This window comes from Tamandua tetradactyla, chromosome 5 (assembly GCF_023851605.1).
Source record: "Tamandua tetradactyla isolate mTamTet1 chromosome 5, mTamTet1.pri, whole genome shotgun sequence".
NCBI classification, from domain to species: Eukaryota; Metazoa; Chordata; class Mammalia; order Pilosa; family Myrmecophagidae; genus Tamandua; species Tamandua tetradactyla.
Window position 1 is genome coordinate 119,465,842 of NC_135331.1, and position 25,106 is coordinate 119,490,947.

General features: G+C 34.4%; 1 protein-coding gene across 7 annotated transcripts in view; it reads left to right on the forward strand.

The window, feature by feature from the left end:
* The window catches only part of PHF3 (PHD finger protein 3), a 109,818-nt gene that overhangs the window by 55,472 nt on the left and 29,240 nt on the right, over positions 1–25,106 (forward strand). For 5 of the 7 annotated variants that reach the window (XM_077162173.1, XM_077162174.1, XM_077162176.1 and 2 more), the window contains 5 exons: positions 1,830–3,603; positions 8,791–9,097; positions 20,507–20,690; positions 23,368–23,518; positions 23,605–23,761. In XM_077162173.1, coding sequence (XP_077018288.1) covers positions 1,830–3,603; positions 8,791–9,097; positions 20,507–20,690; positions 23,368–23,518; positions 23,605–23,761 — 2,573 coding nt within the window. The other 2 variants (XM_077162178.1, XM_077162179.1) reach the window with 2 other exon arrangements.

Genomic DNA, 25,106 nt, shown 5'->3' on the forward strand with positions numbered 1-25,106 from the left:
GACTCCAGAAAATAAAAAAAGAAAAAGTCATACATCCTGTACCCCTTATCCCTCCCTCTCATTGACCACTAGTATTTCAGTCTGCCCCATTTTTTTTTTTTTTTTTTTTTTTAAGGAAAGACAGAGAGAAGGAAGGAAGGATAGAAGGAAGGAAGGAAGGAAGAAAGGGAAACATTTTTAAACATTTTCTTGTTTTATTGTATTTTGTTTTTCCGTTTTTTGTTACATGGGCTGGGGCCGGGAATCGAACCGAGGTCCTCCGGCATAGCAGGCAAGCACTTTGCCCGCTGAGCCACCACGGCCCGCCCTGCCCCATTTTTTTTACCCCTTATCCCCACCCTCCACACCCCATTATTTATTTATTTATTTTGTCCTTACTTTTTTATTCACCTGTAGGAACACTTTTTTAAGTCTTTGTGTGAAACGTCCCAGGTCTAGTCCTCCTCATTGATGGTTTCTGATGTTTTAATCTTCTCCTTTGCCTGGTCCATCACTTCTTGTTCCTTTTTTGTAATCATTTGTTGAAACCTGACGTTTTGATATTTGAATATGTTATCACTGGACTTTAGACTCTGAGGGATCTGTTCCTTAAGCTTATATCCAGCTAGCATTATGACAGAACTTTCCTTGAATATCGGGAGCTAACAAAAAAAGGTGGGTGGGGAGAGAAAATAGCTTTCTTTTCAGATAACATGTTGGAGTGCTTTCCTTCAGAGCTTATCCAGTTTTAGAATAGCTCCAGGTCAAAGTGAAGGGTCCTCCCTGATATTTTCTGTACAGGTTTTTGTTTTGAGCCCAGCGGCACATGTGCCTGTGACTGTAGGAATCAGATCTAAAAGCATCATCTGACACTGTTCCAGGCAAACACCATTTGATACCTTCCTTAAGTTTCTTACAGTCTGTTGATAAATGACAAAGTAGGTACATGTTCTAAATATTGGAACATAGAATAAGGTTTGCATTGAATGGTAGGGCACTTGATGTTTTTTTTCCTTTTTAATTAATAGCATTCAATTTTAAATGCAGAATTAATTCATTGGTGTGTTTGATTTCCATACCCTTGGTAACAAATTCATATTTTGTGTTTTAGTTGTGAACTATTTTTCTACTTGGTGAATTAAATCAGTTGTCTTTTTTTCACTCTGTGTTCCTTCTTTCCCTGGCGAATGACTCAGGATAGGGAAAGGATGCAAACCTCATTTAATAGACTCTGTTAGTTGAGAAACTTCATTAAATCACTTCCAAACGTCCATGCTTTATTATTTTAATCTGTTTTTGTTTCAGTGATCGTTGTGTGGTAATCTAGTGTATACTTCATTTCTTCTCTTTTCTAAAATGAGCACTATAAGTGAAGCACATTGATAAAGGAATTAGAATTCGTCTGAGGCCGTCGTTTGAAACTAATAGAGATACTGTTTCTGGTAGATGTTTTTAATTTAAATTTTGTGTTGTTTTAGATATTTAGAAATATTTAATGTTTAAAACTGTTTTACAGTCTTACTTAAATTGGCATTAATGGTAAAGGAAGGTTATTTTAGTTGTTTTCATTCCAGCTCACTTATTAAAAAAAAAAGAGATGTGATGAAAACGTATTTGTCTTGTACAATATTCTGTCATCTAGGTTTTTTTTTTCCCTGCTAGAATTGTGATAAATGCAAAATTTAGCGTATATAAAAAGATAACCATCATGAATTCAGTACATTTTTGTTGAAATGAGCAAATGCATTTTAGGCTCAGAATAAAGAAATGATGTTCTAATTTGTATTGAAATTAAAAACACATCAAAAAATAGCTAAGTTATTTTTATTTATTTTTTTCCCTTGTGATAGAACAAGTAAGAAGCTTGCGACAAAGCACTATTGCCAAGCGTTCAAATGCAGCACCTTTAAGTAGCACAAAAAAAGCGTCTGGGAAGACTGTGTCTGCCCCTAAAGCAGCAGTGAAGCAACCAGAAAGGTGTCAGACTAAAGAAGAAGTTAGTACGTCTCTGAAACCTGAGTACCATAAAGAGAGCAGAAAGACCACCTGCCATATTGGACAAATTGAAGTGGTACCAGAAGTATCAGTGTCTTCAAGTCATTCCTCATTGTCATCTTGTATAGAAATGAAGGATGAAGCTGGACTAGATTCCAAGCATAAATGTAAAAATCAAGGAGAAGCAAATGTGCCGTCTAATGAGATAAATTGTCCAGTCCTTTCAGAGACTTGTGTTAGTACTGAAGAAAAGAAAGATGAAGCTCTGATGGAATATAAAGACAAGACTGTTAGTAGCTCACTGTTTAAGTTTTCAGATAAAGAAGAACATGAACAGAATGATTCCATTTCAGATAAAATGGATGTGACTGTTGCTAAAGAAACTAAGACAAAGGAAAAAGTAGAACAAGAATCAAAGGGGACGGTAAAATTATCCCATGAAAATGACCAGATTGTTGAGGAACCTAGAGTTTCTACTTCTCTCTCTGGTGATGCGACTTGTACAAATAAAATAGAAAAGAACCTTGTAGGTTTAACTAGCTCTGCGGATGAGGTAATGGAATGTAATTTGGAATTGAATGCCATGGAAGTTGCTGATAAAGCTAAGAATTCTCTTCAGAGAAACAAAATAGAACCATTTGGTTATTGTAAAGACACAGAGTCTGATGATAAGCAGTTACAGGGCACTGAATTTAATAAGTCAAACTTAGAGACTGTTGATACTACTGCTTTTGAATCAGAAAATAATTTTTTGGAGAATGTTATTTGTAATGCTCCTGATCAAAATTCAAAACAACTTGTAGAAAGTGTTAAAATGGAGTCCTATGAAACAGAAAACCGTCAGGACAACAAAAATAGCCAGTCAAATAGTATTTCTTCCTTAGAGTCAAAAAGCATGAAGTCAAAACCTACAAAACCTACAATTCATTCTAAGCAAAACATGACCGCTGATACTCCAAAGAAAACCACTGGAGCAAAGCATGAAATAATGCATAACAAAACTAAAGTTAATGTTAAAAGTGTGAAACGAAATGCTGATGAACCAGAATCTCAGCAAAATTTTCATAGGCCAGTTAAGGTGAGAAAAAAACAAGTTGACAAGGGTTCAAAGATTCATAGTTGCAATTCTGGGGTTAAATCTATGAAAAATCAAGCTCATTCTCTATTGAAAAAAACATTACAAGATCAAAATTTAGTACAGATCTCCAAACAGTTAACTCATTCTTTGAGTGATAAGCTTCATGGTCATCCTGGTTGCTCTAAAGAACCTCATCATCCAACACAAACTGGATATTTCTTACATTCCAGCCAGAAACAGGGCCATAAGCCCCCACAGCAGGCCCCAGCAATGAGAACCAATAGTCATGTGAAGGAAGAGCTTGAACACACTGGTGTGGAGCATTTTAAGGAGGAGGATAAATTGAAACTAAAGAAAACCGAGAAGAACCTTCAACCCCGCCAAAGAAGAAGTAGCAAAAGTTTCTCTTTGGATGAACCACCATTGTTCATTCCAGACAACATAGCTACCGTAAAAAGAGAAGGCTCAGATCATAGCTCCTCATTTGAAAGCAAATATATGTGGACTCCCAGCAAGCAGTGTGGGTTTTGCAAAAAACCGCATGGCAACAGGTGTGTGTGTGTGTCTATGCGTGAGTGTACATTTAAGAGAAACCTCTATTTTGGGGTGGGGTTAATGTGAGAACTTTTTAATATAAAGAAATAAATTATATAACATACAAAGACTTGAAAAAGCAGCCCCCCTCCCCCATCACTTCTGGATAAATGATAGAAAGTTGGAGCCACTGAATTTATAAACATAATCATCCTAGTGTAGCCATCAGTTGATATATATGGAAATATTTTGTCATTGTAACCAGTTAGAGAGTGTTATTTTAGTAATTGCATCTGGAAAAAAGCTTTCTACTAATCAGAAAATGTTACAGTGCTTTGGGTTTGTAAGTTATATATCATTTTATTTCGTTTGAAAATAATAGTAATAAAAGTTTGAAGGTCATAATGGAAATTCTATTTTTCTTTTGAAGATCTTTTAATTTTTATTTTTGGTAAAATGAAGTGCAGCAACTATGACCACAACTACTTCATGACTATCAAGCTCGACCTTGGAATGAAATTTGATAGCCAGAACAACTGTTAAGATTACCCGCATGAATTTTGTGCATTACACGAAACAAAGTGAAAACATGTACTCTTTTTTGAATGTTTTAGTAATTTAAAGAATATCTTGTAAATTCTAATCTTTTAAAGTTTTAGAAATGTATTTAGTAATGCCTTTCATCATTCTTAGGATCAGTGTCTTGTAGTTTTACGACACTACCTCCCCCAGCCCTCCCCTTATATTTTTTGTTTACTTGTTTGTTTTTTAAGAAAAGAAAAACAAGATGAAGTTTGCAGCTACAAGATTTTCTTCTTCAGTTGTTCACATGGCCTTTGGAACTTCTGTCAACGCTGATATGACAAAAGAACTTTATGATATTATCCATACTTATGACAGTAAATGTTAGAGTGATTTTCCCCAGCACTATCAGGTTGCATAACAATGAAACTCTTTAAGGAGGAGCAATTTAGTAAAATGTGTTGTAGAACATTCTTTTGGGTTGGGAGAGTTAGAGAGAGAGTGGGTTAGAGGTGTTGGGGGGCTGTTCTGTCAAAATAACCTGAGTTTTCTGTCAAAGAGTTTCTTCATTTGTGATTTGGTCCTTGGGCCTATTTTTAGTGTCAGAGGTTACTTTATAACAAAACATATTCCAGCTTTTAAAAACTTTGACTTGTTTGAATTATGATACATTTGCACTCACTTATGTGCTTCATTTAAAACACCTTATTCAAATATTCTAAAGTGTGCCTCCTATTTTCAGGCCTAAGAGAATTAAGGATTGAAGGGTGCTTTTAAGTGCTTATTTAAGCCATTAGAATCCTTTTCTTTTTGCAAATATTTTTAAAATCATCACATTGACACATTGTCAGAGAAATGGAAAAGGAGCCTAAAAGTATATGAGTTTCTAAAATGTAACTTTTGCATCAAATTTAAGCCATGTGAGTATGTTATAATGTAACTTATTATAAAGTTCCATTCTCATCGCCCAGTCTTCATGATTTTGTCCACACTTTTTAATGGCTATCACTATGCCAACATCAAGAATTAATTTCCTAAAATGAAGGTGTTACATCCGTTTTCTTTAACCTGTTTGCCTAATGCATCCTTTCAGATCTACCCTCTAAAATCTGGTTTCTTTGCCTCATTGAATGACTTAAATGTTTGGTGTATAGGGCTTTTGAGTTCTACCTGTGTAATTGGCCTGGGTAATATTTATCATTGGAAACAATTTTGAAAGCAACATTTGGGATTAATTTTGTGAATAAAGAAGCCTAAGTAATTGATTGTTTTTTCTTTGCATATTAACTAGCCTTCACTACTTCTTTGATACGTTGTCCTTGTATACAATGAGTTTACTCAAAAAATGCACTTGTCATGCAGCATGTGATTTTCTTATTTTAATCCATGTGTAAGAATGTGAATTTATTAGGAAGGACATATCTGGAGACAATTTTCATCCTTCTCTTTGATTTCATGCAGTACCACATCACAAGCTATTTGTTAATTTCAAATACTTCCTAGTGACTGCTTTGCTTTTGTAAACAATTAACTTTGCAGCATTTTCCATGTATTGCAACTGAAGTTGTCTTCCTTATGTGCTTCCAGTTGCAAATTATATTTTGTAGTATAGATTTGTTCATGGCATGGCCGCATGTGATATTTAACCATAGGCAGCTTATGTGTGTATCACTAAAGACAGTAAGTACTGCTTCTCACAGCTTACACATTTTGCTGTTTTCTTTTCCTGATTCAGCCTTATAACAAAGGTATATAAATTATTTTTAAAACCAGAGGGTTTAATACTTAGTCTTTTTTAAATGAATATAGTCTTAGAGATTTTTAAATTCATCTTCTATAGTGACCAATGAACTGGACACAAACTAGAGATACAAAGGCCTTCTGGAGAGGTAGGAAAATCACAGCAACTATAAGTTAGATAATAAGAAAAGACTAAGGCATCTTCCTTCCAAAAGCCAACTGACTTTTGTTTTAAAGAAGATTACCATTGGATGAAATTAAAGAAACAAAACAAAATTCCCAGCTAGATGGATTCATAGTTTTATATTCACACAAGAATCCTTCTGAGAAGAAATTATTGTCCTAGAATAAATGATTCTGCGTTTTCTCAAAACTTTAAGAGTTCTATAAGTAAGTGTTTTTCTGTGCAGGTTAAGTTGTAAGTAATAAAAAAAAAAAACTCAACTTTATGTGGAATAGAGTAATTTCGTTTTGGAAAAAAGTATTTACATATTAACAATAATGTGGGCCTGTACTGTCACATAAGGAAACACAGATCAAGGTCCATCTTATCGTAAGCTACAGTGTTAGTCTACAGCATGAATTTGTAACCTGAATTTGTGAAGAACAAGAGTTCTCTTCTAGTGTTATGCTTCACATACAAAATATAAAAGTAAAAACTAAACTATACGTAATATAAGACCATCAAAAACTAATTTAGGATTCTGGTCTTAACTACGTGAACCAAAAATATTTTAAGAATTTTTTTAATTTCTTCAAAATAAACTAGAGTTTTGGGTAATCAGTTTTGTTTAATTTTTTTTTTTTTTTTGGTTCTCAGAAAATTTTATTGAACTTTCATCTAAGCATGTTAGATAGCTTGCTTTATCTAAAGCATATTAGGATGAATATGTGGATGACACTAAAGATTTTCTTTTTAGAACCTTTCACATCTAAGTGAGATTTGCTGAATAAATTTGAAATGAGGCATGGCAAAATAATTACTTGATAAATCTCATCATCATAAAACCACTCTTCCGTGGTCAAATAAAAATTAGAGAGGTCCTTAAGATATGTTTTATAATTTAGCATTTAGAGTTGTGTTTGGGGCAAAAGCATGGTCTTTGTAGGTTTTTAATTAAGTAATGCCTTATTGAAATTATTTTGGACTTTGAAAAAATGGTAATGTAGTTTTTTGTTTGTGCAGGTAAAGGGAAATCACGATTAACTTCGCTTCAGTATTTCAAAGATGCTCAGATTTGATGGTTGCTTTTAAGAAATGACACTTCTTGTAACATTGCAACCTGAAATGGGAGAACTTTTGAACACCTACCTTAAACCTTTGCTTTTTCTGTTGGCTGGAAGATCTGTATCATTGAAACATTATGGACTCATCAGAACTCCCCAAACCTTGAGAAACCATTTCTGTCTTGCAAACAAATACATTGTTAAATTTTATTAGACCTTTGCATTCAAAACGTCTATTTTTGGACATAAGGCATGCATGAGTTTTTTTCCCCCCCAAATAAAATGAATCATTGGAGACAGGAGGTCTTATGTAGCTAGCACAGGCATCACCAATGAGGATAAGAAATGATGAACTACGTCCAAAAGTCAAGTGTTTAATGCACAGCACTAGTTTGGTGTACAGTAGAAAGACACACAATGATCAGAAGTAAAGTACTGCTGTTCAGGAATGAAGTATTTGGTATGATGTCTTCAAGACATCCTATAAGGATGAAGCAGTTCCAATTTTTATAGTTCTGGCAGTAAAACAGACCCTCTGGGTATAGTTTATCAGAGTTGGCCAGTATCTTCAGTGTATTATCTTGAACATCCTCTTTTCTATTGGTCTTTTAAAAGGAGTTTTGTAGTGCTGATGGTGTCACCATTCCTTAGCAAAATTAGTAACAGTCTTCTTTAAATCATTAAGGAATATACCTAAACTCTTCTATCTAAAGCTTTTTAACACACCATGAAATTGCTAATCTGAAAAAGGAAAATAACCATCAAATGGGCTTATAGTTTCTTCATGGGTTGAAAACTATAATTTCTCCCGCAAATTGTCATGTCTGTTTTGTCATTCTAAAGTAATTCCATTTATTTCTTCTAATGTAGAGAAATAAGCCTTTTAGAGTCATGAATCTTATGATCCTGGATTTCGGCTTTTAGTTAATGAAGTTACTGTGTAGATTAGATGCAGCAAGGGAAAATCTTTAATAAGAAAATTTACTAAATCTCTTTATAAGGTTACTAATTTAATAACAATTTTAAAAATTCAACCTGGATATTTATATCTTCATGTTAAGAAATAAATTTTATTAGGAACACAAGTAAAAACATGGTCATTAGGAAGTTCTTCATACTACAAGGTATGTAAGATTCTTCAGTTGAATCAGTGTGACAGCCTGAACCAGAATGTTTTAAGAGTAAAGAATAGTTATATAGTTAAGGTACCTGGTTAAAAGCACTTTTCAAGGGTTCCATTATGTTAGTTTTTGAGTTACATTTTTGTTGCTATTGGATTTTTTTAGTCATTTAAGATTAGTTCTCCGAAAAACTGCTCTCCCCCAATTTTCTGTATGATGTTAAGTCTGCTGTAATGTAGCTGTTATCTTTGATAGATTGCAGTCAAATTATCACAGAGCTCTTACCCCCTCTGTCAATGGAGAAACATTGTTACTCTACTCTAGTCAGTTGTCTTTTATTTTTATCCTTGTGGGTTTTTGTTAATTTGGATTTTGTTTTTACCAGTATTTTCTCATTCATACCAGAGGGGAAACATTTGAGATCCTGAAACTTCCAGTTTCATATTCTTTGAAAACTTATTCTATGTTGAACTTAAGAAATGGGTAAAAGTTGGAAAATATGCAAAGTCTCAGAAAACCAAGCATTGGAAATTTTATTTAAATGCACTTTTGACACTGACTTTTAAGAAGCTAAATTAATTTTTTTTTTAACAGGTTTATGGTTGGCTGTGGGCGGTGTGATGACTGGTTTCATGGTGATTGTGTTGGCTTAAGTCTTTCCCAAGCACAACAAATGGGAGAGGAAGACAAAGAATATGTATGTGTGAAATGTTGTGCTGAAGAAGATAAAAAGACTGAGACAGATCCAGATACTTTAGAAAACCAAGCTAAAGGTGAAATCCATAGTGAAGATAAAACAATGGAATGTGAGAAGCTTGGATTCTCAAAGCACACATCAACAAATGACAAAACCAAGTATATAGACGATACAGTGAAGCACAAGGTCAAAATTTTAAAACGGGTGAGCTTCTTACAAGTGCATTTTTTTATTGTGTTATTTAAGAACTTGTATCACCGGACCTCAAGAAGTTTGAAATTTCTCTTTAGATTCCAGTATGTATTTTAGAACTTGTTCTTCATAAAAATAATGAATTTTTATTTAAAATTATTTGGTAATCCTGGTGAAAGAAAGTAGTAACATCTTCAGAATATGCAGAATGTGCTGCTTTTATTCTCTAGTTTAGTGCTTGGATTTTCTGTATGTAGGATATATGTGGGTTATCTTGTGGTCTTAAGTATAAATTGTTCTTTCCAATAAGTTTTTTTTAAAAAGCTTTCAGTACAAAATGCTTACCGATCGTTAACCCATTCGGCATTATTATTTTCAAGTGGAGAAATTATTTTTTCTGTATAAGGAAAAGTAATTTTAATTCTTCTGGCCTTTGTTCCAGTATTTGCTTTGGACCTTTAGCTCATAATTTTCTCTAAAAATGATCAGTTTACCTGATTTTATATTTTAACTAGCTTTCAAAAGTGTTTTCTAGAGAGAAATTTCAAGATATTTGGTTTATAACAGGAGAAAAGTATAAAGAACACAACATTTCATCTGGTTAAGTTTTATTTATTCTCCTTATTTACCTTTTTATTTCTGAATCATTGTATTTCTTATGAATATAACCAGATTGATTACAAAGATTAGTGCTAGGGAGAAAACGCAGTGTCAAATTAGTGCATAGGCAAGTATAATAATCCAAAAGGCAGTATGAATTTCAGAGTGGAAAGGAATATTAACATTTTTTAGCCAACCATTATGATTTATTAATATGCTCTATACCATTTCTAGTAAGTTATGATCTAGCTTCCATTTACTGTAAGGGAATAGGTCTTCACTTTTAAGCAGTTATAATTGTTGGAAACTTTTTCAGTTTGAGCTGAAATTTTGTATCCTCAAAACTTTTTAGTTTTCTGAAATCTCCAAAATAGAGCTAATCCTACAACATGATAAGAAAGATAATTCAGATTGAAGAGTATGAGCTTATTTTCTGCAAAATCTTCTCCATTATATACAACTTCAATCCTTTCACAGACTCCCTACATGAAAAATCCTCTAGATTAAGTTCCAGCTCTGTGAAATCCTTGTGGCATCAAACATTTTCACTCTACCAGAACGTTTTGAGAATCAGATTCTATCCTGATTTTTGTGAATTTATTGCTTTGTCTTTTGATCTGATCAGAATTAGAGTAGTTGATAATGTAGATGTGAGAGCCCTGTTGAGAACAATTTATAGCATCTCTTTGGAAAGTTTCTGTTTATCATTAGTCGTTGTAACTTGTATGATTTCTTGGCCATTTAGAAATATAGCCCAATGAATTGCCATTTAACTGAGTTGTCTCTATTTTTCCTAAAAGGAATTAGAGACTATTAACTTTGTTCATGTTTTTGAGAAAGCCCTCTGTCTACTAGTTTAACACCTACTATCATAATACTAAATGAGGTCACTCTGATTTTGCAAATGCATGCTCCATCCAAGTGATTAGTACTTCCTTTTTTTGAAAAATAACATATATATGAAAAAAGCATTAGATTTCAGAGCACATCACAACAATTAGTTGTAGAACAGATTTCAGAGTTTGATATGGGTTACAATTTTGCCCTTATAGGTTTTACTTCTAGCTGCTTTAAGATACTGGAGACTAAAAAAAAAAATCAATATAATGGTTCAGCAGTCATGCTCATTTGCTAAACTCTACCTTCTCTGTATAAAAACTCCACCATCACCTTTGATCTTTCTCTTACTCTTTTTTTTTTAATGAAACATCACATACAAACACAAATATTCTTACCATATGATCATTCCAATCTTGTTCCTTGTTCTGACTCAAGGTTCCAAGTATTATGTTGTTCAGCTAAGCTGTCCACATAAGTTATATTAAGAAATCCACTAGTCAAAATATAAATTTTGTACCAAATAAACATTTTTTGCTTTAGTCTTACACATAAGTTAAAGTTTTAAAATATTAATTGCCATCTATTTTCAGTACCCTGCAGTATTGACATTCCTTTGTTCTTCCTCATACAAAAGCGTTTTTTAATTTGTACATTTAGTCACTATCATTATACACTCTAGGCATTCCTAGATTAAACCATCTGTCTTTATCATCTGTCTTTCCTTCTGATATCATTTGTGCCCCCAGGACTCCTCCCTCTATCATTCTAACATTCAGTTTCATTCAGTGTTCTAACATTATTGTGTTAACAGTTAGGTAGTATTGTGCTATCCATTTCTGAATTTTTACAGTCAGTCCCATTGCACAGTCTGTATCCTTTCTGCTCTAATTACCCAATAGCTACCCTATTTCTATCTCCCGATGGTCTGTTACCCACTGAAATTCTCCACGTTCATTCACTAATGTCAGTTCATATCAGTGAGACCATACAGTATTTGTCCTTTTGCTTCTGGCTAATCTCACTCAGCATATTATTCCATCAAATGTATATACCACAGCTTGTTTATCCACTCGTCTGTTGATGGACATTTTGGCTGTTTCTGTCTCCTGGTAATTGTAAATAGTGTTGCTATAAACATTGGTGTGCAAATATCCATTTGTGTCCTTGCCCTCATGTCCTCTGCGTATATACCTAGCAATGGTATTGCCAGGTCATTTGACAATTCTATACTTAGCTTCCTGAGGAACTGCCAAACAGCCTTCTACAGTGGTTGTACCATTTGACATTCCCAGCAGCAATGGATAAGTGTGCCTCTTTTTCCGCATCCTCTCCAGCACTTGATGTTTTCTGTTTTATTGATAATGGCCATCTGGTGAGTGTGAGATGATACCTCATTGTGGTTTTGATTTCTATTTCCCTAATAGACAGAGAAGTTAAGCATCTTCTCATGTGCCTTTTGTCATTTGTATTTCCTCTTCTGAGAAGTGTCTGTTCATGTCTTGTGCCCATTTTGTAATTGGATTGTCTGTCTTTTCTGTTGTTGAGTTGAACAATCTCTTTATATATTCTGGATACTAGACCTTTATCTGATATATCATTTCCAAATATTGTCTTCCATTGTGTAGGCCGTCTTTTTACTGTTTTGATGAAGTTCTTTGATGCACAAAAGTGTTTAATTTTGAGGAGTTCCCATTTACTTCTTTTTTCTTCCATGCTTATGCTTTGGGTGAGAGGTCTAGGAAACTGCTTCCTATTACTAGATTTATAAGATGTTTCCCTAAATTTCTTCTTTAAGTTTTATGGCCTTAGATCTAATGTTTAGGTCTTTGATCCATTTTTAGCTAATTTTTGTATAGGGTGTGAGATATGAATCCTCTTTCATTCTTTTGCATGTGGATATCCAGTTCTCTAGGTACCATTTATTGAAGAGACTGTTCTGTCCCAGGTGAGTTGGCTTGACTGCCTTATCAAAGATCAATTGTCTGTAGATGAGAGGGTCTATATCTGAACACTCTATTCGATTCCATTGGTCAGTATATCTATCTTTAAGCCAGTACCATCCTGTTCTGACCACTGTATCTTCATAATACCCCTTAAAGTCAGTTAGCATAAGACCTCCTACTTCATTTTTCTTTCTCAGGATATTAGGGACACCCTGCCCTTCCAGATAAATTTGGTTACTATTTTTTCTATTTCTGAGAATAAGTTTTTGGGATTTTAATTGCTATTGCATTGAACCTGTTAATCAATTTAGGTAGAATTAACATCTTAAGTATGTTTAGTCTTCCAATCCACGAGCACAGTGTGCCCTTCCATTTATTGATGTCTTCTGGGATTTCTTTTAACAATTTCTTACAGTTTTCTTTGTATAGGTCTTTTGTATTTGTAATTAAATTTATTCCTAAATATTTTATTCTTTTGGTTGCAATTGTAAATGGAATTTTTTTCTTGATTTCCCCCTCAGATTGTTCATTACTAGTGTATAGAAACATTAGAGATTTTTTGAGTGTTGTTCTTGTAAACTGCCACTTTGCTGTATTTATTTATTAGCTCTAATAGTTTTGCTGTGGATTTTCGGGATTTTCCCGAAAAATATAGTATCATATCATCTGCAAACAGTGAGGGTTTTACTTCTTCCTTTCCAATTTTGATGCCTTGTATTTCTCTTTCTTGTCTAATTGCTCTGGCTAGAACCTCCAACACAATGTTGAATAAAAGTGGTGATAGTAGACATCCTTGTCTTGTTCCTGATCTCAGGGGCAAAGTTTTCAGTTTTTCTCCATTGAGGATGATGTTAGCTGTGAGTTTTTCATATATTCCCTTTACCATGTTGAGGAATTTTCCTTCTATTCCTATCCTTTGAAGTGTTTTCAACAAGAAAGGATGCTGAATTTTGTCAAATGCCTTTTCTGCATCAATTGAGATGATCGTGTGGTTTTTCTGCTTTGATTTGTTGATATATGGTGTATTACATTAATTTATTTTCTTATGTTGAACCATCCTTGCATACCTGGGATGAATCCTACTTGGTCATGGTATATCATTCTTTTAATGTGCTGCTGGATTCGATTTGCAAGAATTTTGTTGAGGATTTTTGCATCTATCTTCATTTGAGAGATTGGTCTGTAGTTTCTGTTCTTGTAATATCTTTGTCTTGCTTTGTAGATGTTGCCTTCATAGAATGAGTTAGGCAGCTTTTCCTCCACGTCAGTTTTTTTGAAGAGTTTGAGCAGGATTGGTACTAATTCTTTCTTGAATATTTGGTAAAATTCACATGTGAAGTCATCTGGTCCTGGACTTTTCTTTTTGGGAGATTCTTAATGATTGATTCAGTTTTTTTACTTGTGACTGGTGTATTGAGGTCATCTATTTCTTCTCGAGTCAGTGTTGGTTGTTCATGCCTTTCTAGGAAGGTGTCTCTTTCATCTATGTTGTCTAGTTTGTTGGCATAAAGTTGTTCATAGTATCCTCTCATTACCTCCTTTATTTCTGTGGGGTCAGTGGTTATGTTTCCTTTTCCATTTCTGATTTTATTTATTTGCATCCTCTCTTCTTTTTGTCAGTCTTGCTAAGGGTCCATCAATCTTACTGATTTTCTCACAGAACCAACTTCTGGTTTTGTTGATTTTCTTGATTGTTGAATTTCATTTATTTCTGTTCTGATCTTCTTTGTTTCTTTCCTTTTGCTTGCTTTCAGTTTAGTTTGCTGTTCTTTCTGTAGTTCTTCCAAGTGGACAATTAATTCCTTGATTTTTGCTCTTTCTTCTTTTTTGATATAGGCATTTAGGGCAATAAATTTCCCACTTAGCACTGCCTTTGCTGTGCCCCATAAATTTTGATATGTTGTATTTTCATTTTTATTTGCTTTGAGATATTTACTGATTTCTTTTGTAATTTCTTCCTTGACCACTGGTTGTTGTATGTGTTGTTGAGCCTCCATCTATTTGTAAATTTTCTGGCACTCTGCCTATTACTGATTTCTGACTTCATTCCTTTATGATCTGAGAAAGTGTTTTGTATGATTTCAATCTTTTTAAAATTATTGAGACTTGCTTTGTGACACAGCGTATGGTCTATCCTTGAGAGTGATCCATGAGCACCTGAGAAATAGGTATATCCTGCTGTTGTGGGGTGTAATGTTCTATAAATGTCTGTTAAGTCTAGCTCATTTATTGTATTATTCAAATTCTCTGTTTCTTTATTGATCCTCTGTTTAGATGTTCTGTCCAATGATGAGAGTGGGAAATTGAAGTCTCCAATTATTATGGCAGATGTATCTATTTCTCTTTTCAGTGTTTGCCTCATGTATTTTGGAGCATTCTGGCTCAGTGCATAAATATTTATGATTGGTATGTCTTCTTGTTGAATTGTTCCTTTTATTAATACATAGTGTCCTTCTTTGTCTCTTTTAACTGTTTTACATTTGAAGTCTTATTTGTTTGATATTAGTATAGCTACTCCTGCTCTTTTCTGATTGTTAGTTGCATGAAATATTTTTTCGCAACCTTTTACTTTCAACCTATGTTTATCCTTGGTTCTAAGATGCATTTTCTGTAGGCAGCATATAGATGGGTCCTGTTTTTTAATCCATTCTGCCAGTCTGTGTCTTTTGATTGGGGAGCTTAATCCATTACCATTTAGTGTTATTGTTGTGCGGGCAGTACTTTCTTCTGCCATTTTGCCTTTTGAATTTTATATGTCATATCTAATTTTTCTTCTTTTTACCTTTACTGATAGTCTTCCTTTCTACACTCTTCTCCACACCTCTCTCTTCTGTCTTCGTATCTGTCTCTAGTGTTCCCTTTAGTATTTCTTGCAGAGCTGGTCTCTTAGTCACAAATTCTCTGTTATTTTTTGTCTGAAAATGTTTTAATTTCTCCCTCATTTTTGAAGCACAGTTTTACTGGATATAGAATTCTTGGTTGGCAGTTTTTCTCTTTTAATAATTTAAATATATTATCCCACTGTCTTCTCGCCTCCATGGTTTCTGCTGAGAGATCTGCGCATAGTCTTATTGGGCTTCCCTTGTATGTGATGGATTGCTTTTCTCTTGTTGCTTTCAAGATCCTCTCTTTCTCTTTGACCTCTGACATTCTGATTATTAAATGTCTTGGAGTATGTCTATTTGGATCTATTCTCTTTGGGGTACGCTGCACTTCTTGGATCTGTAATTTTAAGTCTTTCATAAGAGTTGGGAAATTTTCAGTGATACTTTCCTCCATTAGTTTTTCTCCTCCCTTTCCCTTCTCTTCTTCTTCTGGGACATCCACAGCACATATATTCATGCGCTTCATGTTGTCATTCAGTTCCCTGAGTCCCTGCTCATATTTTTCCATTCTTTTCCTTATATTTTCTCTTGCTTGTCAGATTTCAGGTGTCCCGTCCTCCAGCTCATTAATCGTAACTTCTGCCTCTTAAAATCTAACATTGTAGGTTTCCATTGTTTTTTTCATCTTTTCTACTGTGCCTTTCATTCCCATAAGGTCTATGATTTGTTTTTCAGATTTTCAATTTCTCTTTTTGTTCATTCCTTGCCTTCTTTATATCCTCCCTCAATTCATTGATTTGATTTTTGATGAGGTTTTCCATGTCTCTTTGAACATTCTGAATTAATTGTTTCAACTCCTGTATCTCATTTGAGTTGTTGGTTTGTTCCTTTGGGCCATGTCTTCAATTTTCCTAGTATGATTCATTATATTTTGCTGGCGGCTAGGCATTTAATGACCTTAATTATTTTATTCTGGAGATTGTTTTGCCCCTTTTTTACCTTGGATTTTCTTGCTGGGTGACTTTGTTGTCTATCTATTTCTTTTTCTATCAGCCCTGCCCCCTCTGTGCTGGGGCAAAAACCAGCGACCTCCACTTTTACTGGAGGTTTAGCTGACTTGGGGTCCTATTTTTAGTAGTCAGAATTAGTTAATTAATTCCTCAATTGGTACTTGGTTGCTCTCAGCCCCTGATGCTGGTAAAATCTCTTTCCTTTCCCTTCTGGGAAGCAGCCTGTGGGGGAGGGGCGCCAGGCACAGCAGCTTGGGGAACTCATGCTTCTGGGTGGGCTCACAGTTGTTCCAGACTGGTGTACACTGTGTGTCCGGTCACTGAAGTGGCCCCAGCAGTTGTTCTGTAGTGTTCCTGGCTGTTTATTATCTGCTCTGGAGGATGAACTAAATCCCACACTTCCTTAAGCCACCATCTTTGCTCTCCCTGTCCTTCCTTTTGTTTTTGATGACAGACTATTGAATCTTATTTGCTTTTGCCTAACTTTAATTTGTGGAATCTGTTTTTTAAATGTCATTTCTTATCCCTGGATTTTATGTTCAACCATTTATTGTTTCCTGTTCTTGCTAAGCCTGGTCTTGGGTATACAGCAGTGATTGAAATGCGGCATGTCTTGAAGATATTGCAGGTTCAGTTACCGATCACCACAATAAAGTAAAAATCACAACATAAAGTTTGTCACATGAATTTTTTGTTTCCCAGTGCATATAAAAGTTATGTTTACACTATATGATAGTTTCTTAATTGTGCAGTAGCATTATATCTTTAAAAAGTGTACTTTAATTAAAAAGTACTTTATTGCTCAAAAATGCTAACCATCGTCTGAGCCTTCAGTGAGTTGTAATCTTTTTTGCTGGTTTAGGGTCCTCCCTCATTGTTCAAGGCTGCTGACTAGTCAGGGTGATGATTGCTGGAGATTGGTGTGGCTATGGCATTTTCATAAAATAAGACAACAGTGAAGTTTCCATATCAGTTGACACTTCCTTTTGGTGAAATATTTCTCTGTAGCATGCAGTGCTCTGTGATAGTGTTTTACTCACAGAACTGCTTTCAAAACTGGAGTCAGTCCTCTCAAACCTTGCCGCTGTTTTATCAACTAAGTTTATGTAATATTTCAAATTCTTTCTTGTCATTTAAATAATTTTCTCAGCATCTTCACCAGGAGTGATTCCATCTTAAAAAACCACTTTCTTTGCTTTTCCATAAGAAACAATTCCTCATCCATTCATGTTTTATCCTGAGATTGAAGCAATTCACTCACATCTTCAGGTTCCACTTCTAATTTTAGTTCCTTTGCTACTTTCACCACATCTGCAGTTAATTGCTCTACTTAGACCCCTAATTGGTCTACTTAGACCATCCGAGTGTTGGAATCAACTTCTTCCAAACTCCTGTGAATGTTGATAGTTTGACCTCTCATGAGTCATAAATATTCTTAGTGGCATCTGGAATGGTGAATCCTTTCCAGAAGGTTTTCAGTTGACTTTTCCCACCTCTGTCAGAGGAATACTCTATATATGGAAGCTACAGCCTTACACAATGTATTTCTTAAAGAATAAGATTTAAAGTTGAAATTACTTGATCAATGGACTGCAGAATGGATGTTGTGTTAGCAGGCATGAAAACAACATTAATCTTGTACATCTTTGTCAGAGCTCTTGGGTGACCAGACTCATTGTCAATGGACAGTAATATTTTGAGAGGAATCTTTTTTTCTGAGTACTAGGTCTCGAAAGTGTGCTTAAAATATTCAGTAAACCATGTTAAACAGACATGCTGTCATCCAGGCTTTGTTGTTCCATTTGTAAAACACAGGCGAAGTAGATTTAAATAATTCTTAAGGGTCCTAGAATTTTCAGAAGGGTAAATGAGCACTAGCTGCAACTGACAGTCACCAGCTGCATTAACCCCTAGCAAGAGAGTCAGCTTGTCCTTGGAATCTTTGAAGCCTAGATTTGACTTCACTCTAGCTATGAAAGTCCTGGATGGAATCTTCTTCCAATAGAAGGCTGTTTGATCTATTGAGATTCTGTTGTGTATTGTAGCCACCTTCATCAGTTATTTTAGCTAGATCTTCTAGATAAATGACTACGGCTTTGACATAGCTTTTGATGCTTTACCTTGTACTTTTATATTGTGGAGGCAGCTTCTTTCCTGAAACTCCAGGAATCCATTGCTAGCTTCGAACATTTCTTCTGTAGCTTCTTTACCTCTCTCAGCCTTCATAGAATTGAAGAAGTAGGGTCTGCTCTGGATTTGGCTTAAGGGAATATTGTGGCTGATTAGATCTTCTGTCTAGACCACTGAAACTTTTTCTATAAAGACTGTTTCATCTCATCATTCATGTGCTCACTGGAGTATCACTTTTTTTTTTTTTTTTTTTTTAAAGGAAAGACAGAGAGAAGGAAGGAAGGATAGAAGGAAGGAAGGGAGGAAGAAAGGGAAACATCTTTTAAACATTGTCTTGTTTTATTGTATTTTGTTTCTCCGTTTTTGTTACATGGGCTGGGGCCGGGAATCGAACCGAGGTCCTCCGGCACAGCAGGCAAGCACTTTGCCCGCTGAGCCACCGCGGCCCGCCCTGGAGTATCACTTTTAATGTCCTTCAAGAATTTTTCCTTTTCATTTACAACTTGGCTAACTGTTCGGTGCAAGAGGCTTAGCTTTCATCCTATCTGGGCTTTTGACATGGGTTCCTCACTCACTTTAATCATTTTTAGCTTTTGATATTAAGTGAGAGATGTGCAACTCTTCTTTTCATTTAAATACTTCATCAGGCTATTGTAGGGTTATTGATTGGCCTAATTTCAATATTGTATCTCAGAGAAAAGGGAGGCATGAGGATAGGGAGAGAGATTGTGGAACAGCTGGTTGGTGGAGCATTCAGAACACATATACCATATATTGCTTAAGTTCAATGTTTTATATGAGCATGGTTTGTGGCACCTCAAAACAATTATAACATTAACATCAAAAATCATTGATCATAATCACTATAAGAGAATTAATGATAATGAAAAAGTTTTAAATACTGTGAGAATTACTAAAACATGACATAGATGTGAAGTGAGCATTTTGTTGGAAAAAATAGTGCTGTAGACTTGCTCAATGTAGTCTTGTCACAAATCTTTAATTTGCAAAAATGCAACATCTACAAAGCACGTTAAAATTAAGTGCAATAAAACAAGGTATCTGTATATTCCTGCACTCAGGGAAGTCTTGTTAGGAGATAGAAAGTAACTAAGTGAATAAAAAATTAGAGCATTCCTATGTAGTCTGGAGTGTAAAGCATTTTTTTGAATGTACTTTACCTTCTTATAAGCTAGGATTATATATCTAACTATATATAGTGTTCCTCTCCCTATCTTTCAAATACTTTAGTATATTATATGATTAATTTTTCCTATCAGTCTCAGAATTCCAGTTTGTAATTAGTGTTAAGGTCAGTTGCAGAGGCAAATGAACCCCTACCCAAAATTTGGATTGGATGTTGAGACTCATGCCACACACACTCACACCAAAAGAATATGAAAAAGTTTATTACTTTACATAATGGAGATCTCTGGGGAGAACAAGACAGGCCTCACAAGGAAGTCCTAGGTGGCTTTAGAGAGCAAGGAAAGAGGGCTGACCTGAGTTTTTATTGTGGTTAGGGGTTTGGGCCCAACCAGCAGTTTCATGCAGCAAGTGGTACCACTCCCACCAGTGCCAAAGGACAGAGAGAACTCAGGCTTTTTTATCAGTTTGTCTAGAATTGTAGTGATAAATACATATGCCTCTTCTTCCACAATTTCCCTTTTTTCTTTATTCACAGCCAAGTAAAAGAACTCTTATTACCTTATATCTAAAGTTTTTCTTCTTTTTAAAAAATAATAACCCTAATGCAGACATGCTGTTTATGTCCCTTGTTTTTCCATTGTAGGCCCTTAAGTATTCTGCAGAACAGAGGTGGCTTAATGAACAGATTTTGAATTCAAGGGTGAATCTCCTTTTTGCTGATAATTGAGAATGTAATTTTTGTACATCCTTTTTAAAAGGCCTTTAACACTTGTTGGACTAAAGAATGAAATAATGTTTGATACCTTAATAGACTTTAAAGTTAATTGGATTTAATTTTTTTTCGCTACATACCCTTGAGGTTTGGTTTGTATTTAAAAACAGTTTAGTAGTCCTCAGTCTAATGAATTAATTACTATTTTCCAGGAATCTGGTGAGGGCAAAAACTCATCAGAATGTAAAGATAATGAAATTAAAAAATGGCAACTAGCTCCTCTTCGAAAGATGGGACAACCAGTTTTACCTCGGAGATCCTCAGAAGAGAAAAGTGAAAAAGTAGCAAAAGAGTCTACAACTGTTATATGTACAGGTGAAAAAGCTTCAAAACCAGGTAATGAAATTATTGTATACTAATATATGTCATAAAATCTATCAGTAAGAGATTTTTTTTTTAATATAACACTTGAATGGCAGTAAAATAGTTTAGGTGATTGTCCTTACATGAAATTAAAAACTATTGCTCTAAATTCTGGGAAATAACTGGTAAACTTAAGAGCCTGTCCTTATGGTACTTAAATACTAAAGGGAGAAGACAGTGAGTTGACAAATAAGAAAATAATATATCATGTTTGAGAGTTTAAGCCTTATAAAGAAAAAGTAAGATAATGGATTAGAGAGTCACTATTAGAGGGAGGAGTGTGAGCCTCTGATTAAATTAAAATGGAGGAGGTAACTTGTGAGGTGGGATTTAAGGGAATGAGAAACTTTTGAGAAGAGGGACAGAGTAAGGGACACAGTGAGTGTGGAGGCCTTGAAGTAAAAACAAACTTAACATGTGAGGAGCAAGAAGGCTGTTGTGGAGTAATTAATGCCTGAGGGATTGAGTGGCAGGAGATGAGTTCAGAGAAAATTAAGTAGAACCTTTTTGGCTATGGGAAAGAGTTTGCATTTTATTCTGAATGTAATGGGAAGTCTTCAGAGGGGGTTATATGAGGGAATAATGGATCACTTTGGTTGCTCTCTAGAGACTGTAGTATAGGAGGGCAGGAGAGAAAGGACCAATTAGGAATCTGTTGTAGTTTCCCAAGAAATAATGGTAGCTTGGACCAGAGGTACAATAGAGGTAGTGAGAAGAGATTAGATCAAATATGTTTTATAAGTGGAGGTGAGAAAATTTGCTGATGGATTAGAGGATGAATAGGTAAATGTTAGTACCATTTGCTAAGATGAGAAAAAGAAGATTTGGGGAGGAAATTAAAAATGGTACTTTTGGCCATTCTAACTTTGATATGCCTAGTAGACATCCAAGTAGAGATGTTATGAGTAAACCTTTGATGCATCTGGAGCTTTCAGATGTCTGGGGGCTGGTATATTAATTTGGGATTATTAGAGCATAGATGTTATTTAAAAACATGGATGTAGTTTGATAGTGAAGAGACTAAAGTAGAGCTCTTGGGGAGCTCTACTTTACACATTTAGAGATTGGGAAAAGGGGAGAATCCAGCAAAGGAGACTAAATGGTGGCCTGTGAGGTAACAGGAGAACCAAGAGGCCTTGGTGACCTGGAAGTCAGGTGAAGTTTCAAGATTGAGGGACTGATCAATTGTGTCACATGCTATCTGTACATCTAATAAGATGAACACAGATTGCTCAGTCTGTGATTTAGCAAAATAGAGATCAATTCTTGACCTTGACTAGAATGCTTTAGTAGGTACAGTGGTAATAAAAGTAATGGCTCTCATAGAAGAATGGAAGATGAGAAACTGGAGGTATATAGATTCTTTGAAGGAGTTTTGCTGTTTAAGGAAACAAATGGTGTGGTTATTAGAGGTGGATATTGGGTGAAGTGATTTTTTTTTAAAGATGTTGTAGTATGTAAGATTGGTGGGAATGATCAAGTAGAGAGAGGGAGAAGTGGATGATGCAGGAGAGAGAGGTGATAGTTGAGGTATAAAATCCATGAAAAGACAAGAAAGGTTGGGATCCATACCACATGGAGAAGTTAGTCATACAACAGGGACAGCTCATTCACTGTAACAGGAGAGAAAACTATATGTGATAGTGGGGAAGGCAGATGAAGGTAGGTCATTAGACTTGGTGATGGAAAGTGTGATAGCTGACATTTTTCTGTTTTCTCAGAGAAATAAATGAGGAAATAAATCAAATGAGATTGAGGTTAGAAAAGGAGGTATTGTTGGTTGGAGAAAAGAGGAGAAAAAGTATGAAATAGATATCTAGAATAGATTCACTAAGAAAATGTAATAGGATTGGGGGTGAGTTTGTACTTGAGGTTTGTGGTTATAAATTAAGTGAAATCTGTCAGTACCAGTGGTTTTTTTTGTTTGTTTATTTTTTCAGTACCCTTTAGCTTTTTGTAGTTATTTGGGTGAAGGATGAAAGTTGACTTTTAGGGTTGTGTTTGCCAATACACATTTAAAGGGGAGAGAATTAGAGGAACTAAGTATGGAAGAAAGAGGTAATAGTGTTGGACTCTTCAGTATGAGTTGGGTATGTGAAGAAATGAGGACATGAACATGGTTAAAACAATAGATTTAAGAGTTGTTGAATTGAGTAGATTCTAGAATAAATGAATTGGTATGATAGAAGATAGCGATCAGAATAGTGGGATGTTATTAAGATTTTGGAGATGTACAGAAATTAGAGATGATGAAATGAAAAATCATTTGAAAAGCAAACATTCAAATTAATATTAAGTACAATTAAAACCAGAGGAGATTGTTGCTAGCAGTAAGATCACTAAATGATCTGCTCACCTAATAGGTTCAGATGAGAACTTCTAAATAGTTTTTAAAAAGTTAATTAATGCAATTATCTGAAAAGTAACTAGTACTGAAAGCCATTTTTTAAAAATAGGAAAAGTGTATATACATTTTATAGCTTTAAAGCTACTTTTTATCATCATTTTAATTAGAATTTCAGTGTCAGATATTTTAATATGAAATACAGATTCTGATCCTATTTCTTCATAGTGACTTTTAATCAGTCAATTTTGTATATCACTTACATTATGCATTTAAAAGGATAAATGTCTTTTTAAAAACAATAAGGTGCTCATGAGAAGCAGGAGATAAAAAAGAAGAAAGTTGATAAAGGGGGAGTGCCTAATGTACATCCACCTGCTGCTTCAACTTCCAAACCTTCTGCAGATCAGATCAGACAGAGTGTCAGACATTCTCTCAAAGATATCCTTATGAAAAGGTAAACACATATTATTATTATCGTGTAAGATTGAACAATATATTCTTTGCATGTTTGAAAAATAATCAAATTGTTCTAATTTTAAGACTTACAGATTCAAATTTGAAGGTACCAGAGGAAAAGGCCGCAAAAGTTGCCACAAAAATAGAAAAAGAGCTTTTCTCTTTTTTTCGAGACACGGATGCTAAATATAAGAACAAATATAGAAGTTTGATGTTTAATCTGAAAGATCCAAAAAACAATGTAAGTATGTTTTATTCATGTCTCTGGATATTTATGTTTCAAGTTTTCGTTAATACACAGAGATCTGAGATTATAATACAAAAGATATATAATTTATTTTGGGATGAGACTGTAGAATTGCCTCTTTGGTTAGGAATATAATTTTAATAAACTCCTGTTTCTACTGACCTGAGTTACCCATTCTGCATACTGTTCTTTCCTTTAATTCCGTTTATATTAAAAATGTTCATTTATATGTATTCTTAGAAAATTTTCTTAAGCCAAAATTCATAACAATATAGTATGATACAATGGTTCAAATCTGAAAATAGAGTTCTGCTCCTTAAGAAAATAAGTTATATTTAGATAAAAAAGAAAACTTTTAAAATATTTTTACAAAATTGGATATAACTTTTGTTCTCAATATTACTTAGTGGTGAAGTAACATTGATTGAGTCCCTAATCTTTTCCCAGGATTTCTTCTTTGGCACTGTGTGTGTGTATGTGAGTGTGTGTGAGAGAGAGAGAGAGAAAGAGAGAGAGCACCAATCAGTACGTGGGTCTGATTAGCTGATTAGCAGAAGTGATGCCAGTGAACATTTAAGAAATTTAGCGCATGGTTGATCTCTTGTATGCCCATTACTAAGGCCCACCAGTTTTTTTTTTACAGATGACTTTAGATAATAGTTACAATGTAATTAGATACACACCCCTTACATATGTGCTTAAGTAATACAAGGTTTTCACCTAAATGATACACATTTATAAATGTGTGTAATTATATTTTCTATAGTATGTAAAATGATGTATTTTCTTGGTAGTACTAACATCTACCTATGAAAAATCTACATTGTACAATATCTCCATCATGGTCCAGAAATATCAGATTCTTCTTGGATTACATAATATGGAAACATCTTTATTAAGTAAATAAAGACTTACTTCTTTAGGGTTTCTTTCTTGCCTTTGGTTCTTTGCTCTGGAATCCTCTCCAAGCCTATAAGAATTTAAACATGTACAATTTTTATTTAAATAAAGGCACTGCATTTAGTAAAGCTCTTTTGTGTAGTACTTGGCTATACTATAGATTGGCTATTATTATGATGATGGTTAAAGTTAGTACGATTTTGGAGTAAGTATGATAATACTTCTGTAATACTTCTCCAGTGTGTGTTGATTTTTATATTGAAGTGTTTTGTTGCCTTAATGATAAAGGCCCTAGAATACAAGGCTGTGTTTATTTTCTGCAGTAGGTAATACATAAAACATTAACCATCTATAAATAATATGGTTTCACAATTACATCTGTATGACAAATTTCTCTATAGCAGCTGCTCTTTCTTTTTTTTAACTCTTTATCTCCCTT